Source organism: Chiloscyllium plagiosum, chromosome 3 (genome assembly GCF_004010195.1).
Source record: "Chiloscyllium plagiosum isolate BGI_BamShark_2017 chromosome 3, ASM401019v2, whole genome shotgun sequence".
NCBI lineage: Eukaryota > Metazoa > Chordata > Chondrichthyes > Orectolobiformes > Hemiscylliidae > Chiloscyllium > Chiloscyllium plagiosum.
The window spans coordinates 22480803-22496824 of NC_057712.1; the positions used below are offsets into that span (position 1 = coordinate 22480803).

General features: G+C 39.5%; 1 protein-coding gene across 4 annotated transcripts in view; it reads right to left on the minus strand.

The window, feature by feature from the left end:
- colec11 (collectin sub-family member 11) overlaps positions 1–14273 on the minus strand; it is a 30390-nt gene extending 16117 nt beyond the window's left edge. Inside the window, exons 1-3 of one of the 4 annotated variants that reach the window (XM_043678578.1) lie at positions 13880–14273; positions 11635–11790; positions 3954–4025 (exon numbers count right to left, since the gene is read on the minus strand). In XM_043678578.1, the coding sequence (XP_043534513.1) occupies positions 3954–4025; positions 11635–11764 (202 nt within the window). In that variant the 5' untranslated portion in view covers positions 11765–11790; positions 13880–14273. The remainder of the gene's footprint in view (positions 1–3953; positions 4026–11634; positions 11791–13879) is intronic. The other 3 variants (XM_043678581.1, XM_043678565.1, XM_043678573.1) reach the window with 3 other exon arrangements.
- Between the last annotated feature and the right edge of the window lie 1749 nt (positions 14274–16022).

Genomic DNA, 16022 nt, shown 5'->3' on the forward strand with positions numbered 1-16022 from the left:
TACCTTTTATCTCAGCCCACTTGGCACACCAGCCTCATTCCTGAAGAAGGGCTTATGCCCGAAATGTCGATTCTCCTGCTCCTCGGATGCTGCCTGGCCTGCTGTGCTTTTCCAGCACCACACTTTTCAACTCTGGTCTCCAGCATCTGCAGTCCTCACTTTCTCCTATCTCCCTGAGACTTCACTATTAAGGAACTACGAACCTGCACTCCAAGGCCATTTTGTTCAGCAACACTCCATAGAACCTTACCATTAAATCCGCCCTGATTTGCCTTTGCAAAATGCAGCATCTCACATTTATCTGAATTGAACTTCATCCATCATAACTTGGCCCATTGGCCAAGCTGATCAAGATCATTGTAACCTGAGGTAATCTTCTTCGCTGTCTAGTACACCTCTGATTTTGGTGTCATCTGTAAACTTGGTAACTATACCTCTTATATTCACATCCAAATCACATATATAAATGATGAAAGCAATCAGCAGGTGGAATGCAGTGGTTCAAGAAGGCAGCTCACCACCATCTTCTCAAGGGCAACTAGGGATGGGCAATAAATGCTGGTCAGCCAGCAAAGCCCAAATCCCACAAATGAATTAAAAGAACTGCCCCTACATTCACAGGCCACATTTGATAACATCAAATTATGGGTTCTGTGACCAGAATGTGCAATTAACAGGTATTCATTGATTTTGATGGATGCTTCGAGTATGACTTGGACAGTCTGCCCATTTTAATGATAACTTGGAAGTGCCAGTTTTGGACTGGGGTGAACAAAGTTAAAGATCATGGACTATAACCTGGTGCTGTCATTTTAATGATTATAGAATGCATTGTTAAGTGGCTGCTCATCTGACCATACAGTAAAAAATTGTGAGAGATAGATCTGAAAGGTAGATTGTATCTTTTAAAGGCGAGGAACATTTTATCCACAAGTCATGGTAAAACTGAGATTTCATTTTTAATTATTTCAAAAGCCATGCACATCATTGGCAAGACAAACATTTTTTACACATCTCTAATTTCCTTTGAGACGGTTATGGTAAGCTGCCCTCTTGAACTGCTGCAGTTTCATCAGGTGCACTCCTAAAAGGGGAGTTCCAGGATTTTGATCTGATAATATTGTCAGAAGGGCAATTATAGTTTCAAATCAGATCAGGATGGTGTGAGACTTGGACTTGCATATGTTAGGTCTTCCTGTGCAGATTCTGCCTTGCTGGACATAGTCATTGCCTAGCACTTGTGTGGCTTAAATGTCACTTGGCATTTGTTGGCACAAACATGAATGTTGTCCAGGTCCTGTTGCAATTGAATGTGAGCTGTTTCACTATCTGCAAATGGGACTGAATGCTACTGTTTGGCTACACTTACCACCAAGATAGACCTGGAAATTCTGATGGCTGATTAGCCTTAAGAATTGATAAGCCGAAGAATTTTTGTATGTATTGAAAGCTTCAGTAACTGACATTTGACCCCAAAAGACCTTTCTATATGCCAATGGGAAGTCTATGAATACAGCCATTACCTTAGCTGTTCCTGGAGCCCTGCCTTAATATTGATCATTGGTATAAGGGCCTGGTCAAAGCAATTTTGTCCTTTCCTGAAACTCTCTGGCCCGTTTTGGAGAGTGACCTCTAAAACTGGTCTCATCATTTACAGGTTAGCTATTTAATTACCTTGTAGACATTAGAGAGCTTATGGGGATGATAAACTAGTTTTCCTGAATTTAGGATAGCAATTATTTTGGAATGGCACCAAGCCTCTTAGATTATCCTAGCATGAGGGATGCAGGAAATGAACCATATTCGGTCTTGTAGCCACACTGCCCATTTTCTGTTGGTGAATAATTAATGACAGTCTTCCTGAATGTGCTACTTCTTCAAGAGCTTTTCAGTTAATCACACCAAGGAAACAACTAAACTTTTGAACATGCTCTTTAGGTCTGCAAAGCTTGAGAGCACCAATTAATCAACAATCATATGACTGAGGCTGTGGCCAGGGGCAAAGCCGAAAGCATCGAAACCTAATTTTTCCCAAATTCCTCCTCCCCCAAGATCACCTTTTCTATCGATCGACACACAGCACAGCTTGTTTCTCTTGAACAATAAAGATCTTTTCCCTAGGGTTGGGGAGCCCAAAACTGGAGAGGATAGGTTTAAGGTGGCTCAGAGGTTAGCATTGCTGCCTCACAGCACCGGGGACACAGGTTCATGTCCAGCCTTGGGCGACTGTCTGTGTGGAGTTTTCACATTCTCCCTGTGTCTGTGTGTGTTTCCTCCCACAATCCAAAGATGTGCAGATTTGGTGAATTGGCAATGCTAAACTGCCCATACTGTTCAGGGATGTGTAGGTTAGGTGCATTACTCAGGGATGAATGTAGCATAATACGGTCGGGGAATGGATCTGGGCGGATTATTGTTCTGAGTGTTGGTGTGGACTTATTGAGCAGAAGGGCCTGTTTCCATACTATAGATATTTTATGTTTCTGTGAGCCAGGAGGTGAGCTACTAACAGCCAGGTTACTAGCCTCTCACCTGCTCTTGTAGCCATTGTATTTTTATGGATAGACCAGTTCAGTTTCTGGTCAATTGTAATACCAAGATGGTAATGCCAATGAATGTCAAGAGGTCATTGCCTGGGCCTTGCTGCTTTTGGGCATTGACTACTTGGAAATACAAACTGTGCTGAACATTGTGTAATCACTGGCTAAATATAAAATACTTTGAAGGGTTGGTTAGAGGAAAACCTGAACATGGTGAGACGTCAGGCATGAGTGGCCTGTATTCAGTGCAGAAGGCCAGCACAGGGCCAGCAAAGCATCTTGGCCATGAAGCTCACCCTGTGCAGCAAAGAAAGAATCCAAGAATGATGATGCACCATCTGATGGCTGATATCTCGGTTCCTATTGCAGCACAAACATAAGCACCTGACATCCAGGTATTGGCCTGTAAGCCAAAGTCATGCAAATTCAGCATTCAACAGGACAGGCAAGGTGCCAAAGCAGTCAGTAATCTGTCCTCCAAGCTGGTGTTGTTAGAAGTTGAGGTCCGTTCAGAAAACATCCCATCTCCTGGGGGTAAACACACATCCATTTGTCTTACTATAAAGAAACCCACCACCAAGTTAACTGATCACTCAATTAACACCAATTCACCAAAAAAGGGGAAAAAGTAATGAGGGGACTAAATCATAATGGTATTGGTGAAGGAGGTGACTGCTGTTGGACCTCTTAAGCCTAGCTTTGGAATCCTTTCTTTTCCGAACACTGAGCGTGGTTCTGGTGAGAGTCCCAGTTTTCTATAGATAGAGGGTACCTCTCCTCCTGTTTGTTTCCTCCACAAAGACTTCAGTGAAGAATCTGTAAACATCAGAACCTGCTTTTTCACATGTTGTGCCATTTTTCAACATGTTTCAGAATACATTCACTTCCACATCACCTGCTTTACCTTTAAGCTTTGCAGGTTGGCTTTAAGTGATGCTAGCCACTCACAATCAACAGCAGTGAGTACTTCCAGCTAGATATTAACATTACTGATATGAACAAGTAGACATCAAAAAGTTAGTATGTTGCCTGTGTGTGATAATCAACAGTTACAGGTTGAAGTGTGAATTGCAATACTAAAGGTATTATTCTTTGTGGCGGGCTACCAAATTTAGGTCCCAGGAAATTGTGCACTTTGCCCACAATACATTTGCTGAATTCTAATGTAGCAAAATGGATACACTGGAAATGAAAAGTGAACACATGAAAGGCCGAACTAATGCCAAGATTCGAAGTCTCTCTATTGCCAGAACCTGACCAGTCTGGTGAAACAATTGAAAAGTGAAATAAGCCAATTAAACTTCCTACAGCATATCAAATTTGTTAGCATTCCATGTTACAATTTTGTGTGTTGTTTAATATGAAACACGTAAGTCTTTTTTCAATGTAGAATTTATATTTGTAGAAAATCACCTGGTTGTCCAACTGGGCCAACTTTTCCTAGCCTTCCAGGCTCTCCTTTCTCCCCCTTTTCCCCAGGTTCACCTGCAACACAACATAAGAACACAGCATCATCCTCATTGGCAAAATAGCAATACAAAAATAATACATATGTGTAAATGGGGTTGTTGCTATTCATTGACTCAGCGTGATCAAACAGCACATAGGTAGCAATCTCAGTCTGACAGGTTAGAAAATTGCCAGTGTTCAAATAGGGCAAAAATGTCATATTCTCTTTAGTATATCCCCAATTATTCTCAATTATTTCCCATGCAGGAGTGCAATTTGTTACCTCTGAGGGACATTGCAATTACTCGTGTTGGCAATATACACCATAGATAATTATAACACTGGAATATTAATTGCATTCACAGGATATTTACTGGACTCATGAGCCTGTGTTGAAAATGTACTCTGTTACCTGTGCATTGAAGTGTAATTATTACATTAGGAATTAAATCATTAATGCTTAAATATTAGATTTTAATTACTGAGCTTCATGGGACAGATGGCAATTATACCTAATGTAATAACTAATATTACCTCAGTTAGCTGATACAGAAACTAGGTCCATGCACATAAATAACATTAACCACTGTACACCTGCAGTCTTCTCACTGTACCAGGTTATAATATTGCACCCAGGCTATCCTCCTATTGTTGTTATGTTGGCAGCATGGCAACGGAGTTGTCCAACACACTCAAATGTTTTCAAAACTACTGTTAAGACTGATTTTCTATCAATTAAATTGATAATAATAGTAAGCTACAAGTATTATCATTATCATTACTTACTTATTTTTTAAAAAGAGAGAGCCGTTAATTTTAGTAACCGTCCATATGACACACATTGAAGACAGGTCAGGGGTAGACAGAAAGACGGTGAGTTGGGAATGCCTCATATTTTACATTTCTATCCCCTAATCACCACCCCCCAACCCACCAAAATACATCCAGCTAGGACTATAAAATCCAGTCTGTAAATTATCATACCCCTAAAAATGAAATTTATCAAATTGGTATGTTCCAAAAATTAGTATTAAGACTCCTTGCTTCTCCATCAAAATAAATGGTTTGAGCACTGTGATAAAGAGATGCATCTAACATTTTCTGGAATTGTTGAATAGCAATGGAAAATGGGGAGGAAGAAAACCAAGGAAAAATGCAAGTTAGGTCAATGGACATAGTGCTGCAAGAATAGTTATATAATGAAAGTGCTTTTTTGGGCTTAGATCTCAAATACTATACTTGTAATGTAAACTCTCACCTTAGAGGAGGTGATCAGTAGAGTATATTTAGATTTGCTAAACCACAACTTTAAGTGAGAATGTACACTGTCGGAAGTACACAAGGAGCCTGCACAGAGGTATAAATGCCATTTAAATGGAAAAGAGCTGATAAATAGAGGATAATGTGAGGAAATTATTCAATTTGATGGAAGATAGAAAAAAATGAATATTTTTCAAGAATGAGAATCAGTCTTGTGGCCAAACAGGCTACTCAAAGTGATGGATTTATGAAAAATGGACAATAAATGAGACTTGCTACAAAATTGAGACTAGTCTTAACCAAAAGTGATTGTGCTCAAAGACTCTGGAATTAACAAGCTCCAGAATCCAGACACACGTTACAAAACTGACCCAGCAGCTGCAAACAATACAATATACAATTGAATTGGAATTGAATAGAATCGATCTGAATGCCATCCCCAGGACAATCGGAAACATCAAGCTGTTTACCAGACACAGGGGCACTTCACAACCTTATTGAAAAGGGCTACTTGACCTACCAGGTCCTGACACCTCCAGGAATGGTTGCCCAAGGACCACACTGCCACTGAAATGTCAACACCTGGTTGGGTCTGACTGATCTACTGGTGGACATCGACGACCCTCCAAAAAGAGCGCAAAGACTTCTGCTAAGAATCACTGCTACACCACCCTCAGGAGCAGTAACTCAAGACCAACTTAAGAGAAGACACCCCTGGAACCACCAGGAGAAGAATGCCAAATGATCATTGTCACGTGGATCAAGACCAAGATCTAGAGCAGTGGTATGTGATCATCCACGGTGAAGTTAAAGGGATTGAATTAGCAGAGGGATTGAATTCAAGAGTCGTGAAGTGATGTTGCAACTGTACAGGACTTTGGTTAGGCCTAATTTGGAGTACTGTGTGCAGTTCTGGTCGCCTCACTTTAGGAAAGATGTGGAAGCTTTGGAGAGGGTGCAGAGATGATTTACCAGGATGTTGCCTGGAATGGAGAATAGGTCGTACGAGGATAGGTTGAGAGTGCTAGGCCTTTTCTCGTTGGAACGGCGAAGGATGAGGGGTGACTTGATAGAGGTTTATAAGATGATCAGAGGAATAGATAGAGTAGACAGTCAGAAACTTTTTCCCCGGTACAACAGAGTGTTACAAGGGGACATAAATTTAAGGTGAAGGGTGGAAGGTATAGGGGAGATGTCAGGGGTGGGTTCTTTACCCAGAGAGTGGTGGGGGCATGGAATGCACTGCCTATGGGAGTGGTAGAGTCAGAATCTTTGGTGACCTTTAAGCGGCAATTGGATAGGTACATGGATGGGTGCTTAAGCTAGGACAAATGTTCGGCACAACATCGTGGGCCGAAGGGCCTGTTCTGTGCTGTATTGTTCTATGTTCTATGTTCTATGTTCTAAAGCACAAGATATTCAATTAGATTTACAGTGTAAACTGCTAGTTTGTAAAGCATTTTATTATTATAATATTAATCATGTTAAACAAATAAAATTATCATTTATTATTATTAAGAATCTCACAGTTCTTTGCTAGATGTAAGAGTTATAACACACCCTGGCAGGAGCAACAGTCTAAAGTTAATTTTGCAAGTGATTTGGGCATTTTTGTATAAAAGATAACGTTGAACATGCTGAGGGGCAGCACAGAGGAATGGAGGTCACAGATATGCGGTGAATTTATGAAATGGTGGAGCAGAGCAGATGTAGCATGTGGTCAATGCTAGTTCTGCCATTCTAATATACTTCTTCCCACTTAAAAAAAAACCTTTGGCTTCTTAGTTCACTATCAGTTTCCCTGACACCCATCTCTGAAGCACCTTAGGATGTTAATTTTACTGAAGGTATGATTTAAATATTGGCCTATCAAGTGACACCCACAACCTGTGAATGAATACAGAAAATGCAAATTGCTATTTTCGCAACACTAGTTATTTTGGTTCTTATTTCAATGACATCACAGAGAGACATCAGTATATCGATGGTGTCTCTGTACATTTTAATACCCTTTTTAAGCTCAGCTAGGGCAATAAATATTGGTCAGCCAGTGACACTCATGTCCCACAAGTGAGTAAAACAAAAGAACTGCAGGGTTGGATTGGCCTTATCTGGAAGTTAACCCTAAGGGTCTCTCAACATCAATAAGATATATCTTCACACAGAGGAAGAGGTTGAGAAGATGAGTCCATCATGGTAATCTCAGCCCATGTGGGAATTGAACCTATGCTATTGACATCACTCTGCATTGTAATCCAGTCACCCAGCCAATTAACAAGAGAGTCAATGGTTAACACGGGGTGGGGTTCAAGAATGTTGGGGCCATGATCAGATAGAATCAGAGAGATACAAAGCACAGAAACAGACCCTTTGGTCCAACTTGCCCATATTGACCAGATATCCTCAATAAATCTAGTCCCATTTGCCAGCATTTCCCCCATATCCCTCTAAACCCTTTCTATTCATATACCCATCCAGATGTCTTTTAAATGTTGCAATTGTATCAGCCTCCACTACTTCCTCTGGCAGCTCATTCCATACACACACCACCCTCTGCGTGAAAATGGTGCCCCAAGTCCCCTGTAAAATCTTTCCTCTCTCACCATAAACCTATGTCCTCTAGTTTTGAACTTCTACACCCCAGGGAAAAAATTTTGTCTAATTACCCTATCCATGCCCCTCATGATTTTATAAACCTCAATAAAGTCACCCCTCAGCCTTCGACTCTCCAGGGAAAATAGCCCCAGTCTATTCAGCCTCTCCCTATTGTTCAAACCCTCCAACTCTGGCAACATCCTTGTAAATCTTATCTGAACCCTTTCAACTTTCACAACATCCTTCCGATAAGAGGGAGATCAGGATTGCACACTGTATTCCAATCGTGGCCTAACCAATATCCCATACAGCTGCAATATGACCTCCCAACTCCTATACTCAATGCACTGACCAATGAACACAAGCATACCAAATGTCTTCTTCACTATCCTGTCTAACTGGGACTCAACTTTCAAGGAACTATGAGCCTGTACTCCAAGGTCTCTTTGTTCAGCAATACTCCCCAAGGACCTTACTATTATGTGTGTAATTCCTGCTAAGATTTGCCTTTCCAAAATGCAACACCTCACATTTATCTACATAAGACTCCATCTGCCACTCATCAGCCCATGGTCAATCTGATCAAGATCCCGTTGTACTCTGAGATAACCTCCTTCGCTGTCCAGTATACCTCCAATTTTGGTGTCATCTGTAAACTTACTAACTATACCTCCCAATTTGACATCCAAATCATTTATAATAAATGATGAAAAGCACTGGACCCAGCACAGATTCTGGTGGCACACCACTGGTCACAGGACTCCAATCTGAAAAGCAATGATCTTACTGAATGGCACAGCAGGTTTGCCAGACTGAATACCCTACTCCTACTCCTATTTTGTGTGTTATGTTTCATTCAGACATAAGATGTAGGCATTTCTGTCAAGGCACTTTGTTTTGGGATCATCCTTCCTACCCTTTTCAAAATGTTTCCAAGCATCAATGTTCTTTCGAAGCAAGAGGCATAGGGTTTGATTATGGGCTAAGACATTGACTCTGAATTAGGGAGACACACGTTTAAGCACATGGTGCAAGATGATGCGTCAGTGGACTGCTGAGCATGTATTCAAAACTGTGGAGGTGTTGTCCTTTAGATAAGATGGGTTTAGATAACTGAGGTCCTGTTTGTCTGTTCAACAATATGGAAAAACATTTCATGTGACTAAGTGAAGTACAGGTTGCTCTCCTGGTATTCTTGTAAATTTTTTTTTATTTATTCATTCACAGGACAAGGGCATCACTGGCTAGGCATTATTGCCCTTCCCTAATTACCCAGAAGGCAGTTAAGAGTCAATCACCTTGCTGTGGGTCTGGAGTCACATGTAGGCCAGACCAGGTAAGAATGGCAGTTTCCTTCCCTATAGTTCATTAGTGAACTCAATGGATTTTTCCAACAATTGGTAATCAATTTATGGTTATCATTAAATTCATCATTCCTGATTTTGTTTCCTCTATTGAATTCAAATTACACCATCCACTATGGTGGGATTCAAACCTAGGTCCCGAGAACATATTTTCTGGGTCTCTGGATTAACTGTCCCGTGATAATACCATTTGGGCTGTCACCACCCCAGTAACTTTTCTCTTTCAGCCAACACAACTACAAGTCAGTTTAATTGATCGTTCATTTAATTGCTGATTGTGGGTCCTTATGCACAAACTGATTGCCACTTTTCCCTGTGTAGCAGTTCGATACTTTCGAAGTTAATCAACTGTCTATGAAGATTTGAGATTTCCTGAGCGTGGGGAAGGAGCAACTTAATCCTAATTTCTTTATTTTGAGCGGAAAAGGTATATTAAAATATTCTGAGAGCAGTACAAGGCGAAAACAAGTCTTGATTCATAATCAAATTCGTAATGTAATCTTGTATTTGATTATCCATTCAGGAACTTCACATTGATTGAATATTTTCAAAGTATAATTAGAAAACATACTTCTGCTTACTTTTTCACTTTGCAAACACACAGCCCTTCATGTTGTGTATATAATTCTGCTCCAATTCACATTATCTTACATTTAATTATGTTAAATTTCAAGGATGTCCCATTACAAATGTTTTTGAATACCTCCTTTGACTAATTCCCTGCCTTATTAAGAGTGGTGCTTTTTATTGCCTGAGAGTGTGGAGGGGACTGATCGAAGTGAGGCAGTCAAACAGAAATTAGACTGTCACCTGAAAAGGAAAAATGTGCAGGGTTATGGGAGAAGGTGAGGGAACAACATTTAATGAATTGCTCATTTGGAGAGCTGGTGCAGACATTATAGGCCTCCTCCTGCACTGTTGTGATTCTATGATCAATGATCATCCTTGAAAATGACAAATAGACCAGAGGGTGAGCTGGTACCCCTGGAAATAATCATTGGATTCAGGAGTGTGGGCAGGAGAAAATAAGGACTTCGATTTTCATCTCATTCTTCACATTGCACTGGCTGCATTAGCTCTGCGGTATTAAAATCCTTCACCAATTTTACGCTACAATTCCGGGATCCCAATATTACCTGGAGATAGAGTATTAGAGTAGACTACCGACAATCGACATGCTGAAGATGGAAAATTAGGAAAAAATTGGACTCATGAAACACAGGAACAATGAAATGATAATTTCCCCTATTTGCCTCACAACAGATGAAATATGTGCCTGCTGCCAGGCGCTCATTTTTTTAGAACGGCCATGAAGCATAAGTATTTTGTTATCTCAGAGCTGGCAGATCTGGTAGCATCAAAGTCAATAAATTTACAACACAGCAAACCCCACAGACAAATTAATGTCATCATTGAATCATAAGTTGTGAATTCTGACTCTTTAAAATGCCATACAAGACAAATTGTGTTTGTTAAATTAACTTCATCATGGACCATTTCTACCGCCAAATCTCAGAACACTACCACTGTTTGATCATGCATGCGCTTGCACATTGTGGCAGAACACATACCATCATATATCACATACATGAACATGTATGGCAGGGCTATGGAAGTTGAACAAGTGTGTAAAAGAATGGTTCACCAAACCACACAAATAATACCAGTGGAAGTTGATCTTGAGGGGTCAGCTTCATGCTTCCAACTGCAGGAATACAAATGGTGTGTTGCATCACAATAATGGACTCAGAAATGTCAGATAGCTCTGCATGAATAATTGGAACTAAGCATATTGAATTCATCAAAAAAAACCCTCTCCTACACTTTATTTTGAATACTGCATTCAACCATGAAAGTGATACTAAACAACCACTATAATAGCAACAGACTATTTTTCACCTACTTTATTTTGTCATATATTTACCTAAAGTTACTATTTTACATTGGGGATTCATTCCCACAACTCTCTATGATCTTGTCCATAGCCCTTTGTAATTAGTATCAACTGTGAGGGTTATCACAGTTGAACTCAATCCTGTTTACAGGCTCCATTCACATGTCTTTTTGTGGTTCTTGCTGGATAGTGATCAGGAATGGGCTGCAGCAGCTCTATCACATCCACTGATGCCTCGGGTAAGATCAACTAACTCAGCACAGATAAGGAACTTAGCTGTATCTGTATTACTTAGTTCACAAATGGACATTGCACTTAGTAAATAAATCAGCCAGTAGTCTCCATCCACTACCAATTGCTGCACCATCACTGTTGTATAAAATGCACCACTCTTTTAGCATCCAACAAGCTTATAATGGCATTTATTAAAGAGTTAATGTAAGTTAATGCAGTTTGGTAAGAAGTACAAGTAGTACAAGAATAAAACACAGTCTTACATACTTCACAAACCACAAACTTAATGTGCAACTACCTTTCAGGCCAGGGACTAGGATCTGTACTGAGCATGATTCATCTGCTATATGTTGAGATTCTCCAGATCTGAGCAAGGACAGGAACAGCAGGCCAATTCGGAACACAAGTGAAAACAGTCCACTGTTCATAATGTTCACAAAAAGTTCATTGACTCCTAAAGATAAAAATTCTTTTATAAATAACCATTACTCTACTAAGATGAAACAAACACATTCTTTAACTCATTAAACATTATCAGCGTTTAACATTTCCCTACACACAAACTTTTAATGTCTGCAAGCTTCACATGTTAAAAGTGTAACTCTTTTTCCATTTTTCTGCCATTCTAACTTATTCTTCCCCACCCCCAAAGACCTCAAATCTGCAACTGACTTAATTTGTGGTTTTCTTTATTCTTCAATGTTCAGGTATTTCCTTTTCAAGCCAAGTATTACCTAAACCCTGTTATTCCTTAGTTAGGCAAGTGTGTAAAGCTACCTGATCTGAATGGGTGGCAGAGGAAATTGGAGTTCAGTTACCCCGGATCTCAAACCCCATTTCTTTGGATTAGGATTTGGGTGCATGTGATGGAGGGGTGTAAGCTTTTTGCTTTTGACCTCTTCTCTTCTGGGTTCAGAATGCAAGGAAGGACAGTATATGATAATATCATCCATCACATTGCCTACGGTTCCATCACCAATGAAGACAACTACCATCATCACACCATCCCCTGCCTTGTCCCAATGCCATGAGTGCTTGTACAACAAGAACACTTAGACCATAAGACTGTGAGATATAGAAGCAGAATCAGGGTTTCTCAGCACCACTCTCCTGCCTTCTCCCAGTAACCTTTGATTCCCTTACTAATCAAGAACTTATCTATCTCTGTCTTAAAGATACTCAATGACTTGGCATCCACAGCTTTCTACAGCAATGCATTCTACAGATTCACGCCCTCTGCCTGAAGAAATCCCTCCTAATCTCACTTCTAAAGGGTGTCCCTTCACTCTGAGGTTTTGTCCTTGGGTTCTGGTCTCTCCCATTAATGGAAATATCTTCTCCACATCTACTATATCCATACCCCTCAGAATCCTGTAAGATTCAATCAAATTCTACACCGCCAACCTTCTAAACTCCATCGAGTACAGACCCAGAGACCTCAACTGCTCCCCACGCAACAAGCCCTTCATTTTCAGGATCATTCTTGTAAAGCTCCTCTGGACTCCTTCCATGGCCAGCACATCCTTGTTTTTCCATGTGTTCCTTGGACACATGGCCCAAAACTGCTAATGATATTCCAAGCGTAGTCTGACCAAGCCCCATACATCCTCAGTGGTACATCTCTGCTTTTGTATTCTAGTCCTCTCAAAATGAAACCTAACATTGCATTTGCCTTCCTAATTGCCAACTGAACCTGCATATTAACCTGAAGAGAATTCTGAACTAGGACTCCTAAGTTTCTTTGTATTTGAGATTTCCAAAGTCTTTCCCCATTTAAAAAATAGTCTACGTGTCTATTCTTCTTACCAAAGTGCATAACCTCACATTTTCCTACACTGTATTCCGTCTCCATAATGGTGGCACAAGTTTCCCACCAGCATTATGCTAAGTAATAGACTACCATGGGAATTTCTAGGTCCAAAGGCTACTTTAGAGTTCATCCAATCACCATCTATTTCAGCCAGTGCCTTATGTAATGGAACTTCACTGTGATACCTTTTCATTTTATAAAGTTCCATACTTATGTAATTTGTTAGTAAATAATAAAATAATAATTCCTAAAATTAAAATTGAATCTATTAACATTATGTCAGACAAGGCTGAAAATCTCAGTTTCAAAATATCACAATTAAAACTGAAACACACTTTTAGCTATTTAAGATTATGACCTGAATGACATTTTGCTGATTACAATTAAACCAAATCCACTAGTTCTCAAATGTTTTCTGTGTGTTTCATCAGCTCACAAAAAAGAATTCCTATCACCACACTAACTATAATGCCTGGAAAATGACTCCTATTTTAAGCACTCCCAGATTTCAAAACATTTTAAGGGTTAATTGATTCTCAGCTCGAGCATTTTAATACAGTTGACAGATCTTCAGTAACTGTTGAAATAAGTCTGTTGGTCCGTACATTCTTTTACTAATGTGCTCCCTCTTCCTGTCCTTTAATAGCCAGGAGCAAAGACTGTCCTTTGAAAATTAGAATTGCAGATATTTAGCTAACTGTGGAACCAAAAGCAAACTAAAATTCCCTCTTACCTTATGATGGAAGACAGAACACTGAGAAAGGAATCATCCTGAGCATGCTCTCCCATTCCACAGATGAATTTTATTGCTGTTCTTGTTTACCAATGTTTGACAGTTTTTTAGGTTGACTCGTTAATATAGCCTGCCCAAGGAATCAGCTCAGCAAATCAAAGACCAAAATTGTAAGCATGACCTATAAAAAAACATCCTGTTTGACAAATGTCAGCTGGGATGCTTGCAGCTGTAAAAGGAGTCTATGGGAAAATCCAACGCGGTGGGTCGCACAGGAAAAAAAAATTGTTCAATTTGCCTTTTTCTTTTCAAAAAAGAAAAATATCAAACAAGAGCATTTTGGCTTCAATACCAAACTCTTTCCACAGCACGTGAAAGTGCTTTTTGTAATCTGAATAGGACCAACTCCCTGCCATTTTCCCTGCGGCAGACTGTTCAAGCTAATTTTCTCTTCTGTCAGGCAAATTACCAAAGATTTTACTGACATTTTCTTGGCTTTTCATGGTGCAAAGTTAGAGTAACATTATCTGGATTGAACCACTGTTTTCTTCAACATCTTATGTTTATGTTTTGTTTTCCCATGGTGACAATTTTAGCACTCCCACATCACGGTCAAGCTTCATTTATTATAAAGATGTTCTTGGAGGTAACTTGTTTTCATCCTTGTCTGCGCAAAATATAAAACTTACAGGAGTAACAAGGGTGTTGGAAATTTTTATATCGAGCACTCCACTTTCAGATTATCAAATGCAACAGAACCTCCCAATTCACTCTCCGTTTGAGATATTTAAGAACGAATGCTCTGCACGTATACGAAGTCCCAGTGGAAAATTTGATGAATATCAAGATAAAAGATGTAAATGTAAAACTAAGCCTACCAATGTTCTGTAAATGATTTTAATTTTCTACACTTAAGTGAATATATTCTAGGATACTTTTTTAATTAACCCTCCTGCTTGACTGGCAGTTTAAATCATTACTCAGCTCTACAAGTAAATCATTGAAACTATACAGTTCTTAGTTTGATTTCAAATCTGTGCTGAATTCTCGCAATTGAAGCAATACAATTGGTTTCGGCATGTCTGCCTCCAGTAAGGAAAAATAATTGATTTTTTTCTGCTTCTGATCACTATCCAGAGATCATCTGCTGAAATCTAATGTGCTGATCAAGCCCTTTAGAATCTGTTGGTCTCTCCTGATACACACTGTCTACCCGCAGATGAAGACTAAGGAAAGACATCTGTGAGACATAACCCAGCAGGAATCACTAAGCATGAGAGGATGGAAAAAGAAATTGTAAATAAAAAAACTAACGGAAGGATTTCTTTTAAAGAAAGAAGTCAGACATCTTTCTTTCTCAGAATGCCTCACATCATCTTTCTGGTTCTGCATTTTATTTTTGGATACATGAGAAAAATTATTCTCAAATGTAGGTTAGTAGGGAGACCAGTTCAGTAACGTGACTAGTATTTAACTGAACCACTTCTGTGAAATCACAGGAAAATTACTGTGAAATGGCTGCTTCCATTGTAGAACAGTGGTGTACCTTGTATGAGATACATGTAAGCGAAGATAGGTTTTTCTTCATGTGAGATTTTAAGTCATTAGCCAAGTAATTCACTGACACAGAAAAAAGCAAAGAATAGCTTTCTAAGATGGAAGAAGTAACTGAGTGCCATTACAAATTATCCTCATAATCAATGCACAGTTGCCATAGAAACAGAAACCCCCTAAGCTGGAGTACGTCTCTGCATGAAGGTTTGTTGACTGACACTGCAAATAGCACTACTAATTGGCTGGGTGCTTTGTGACCAGGCACAGGAAGATTTCAAAATATTTTCTAGCAAGACTTTCAGACTTCTCTTTTATCTGCCCGTCTTTCTGTTTATTGCCTGGGGATGTTAAAAATCCCAAATAAATGCAAGTTGTTGCTGGGCCACATCCACTTTGATGATAACTCATTTCATAAAATCACTGAACTCTACAATGTTATGTGTTCAGCAAGAGATATTTTAAGAGTTTAAGATCAACTGCTTGCATCAGATGCACAGCAAAATTGCTCGAGAAAGTAGAGAAGCAGAAATATTGATACTGAGCACATCATTGGCTACTTCTTAAAGTCATTATTTAATAATGAATTAAT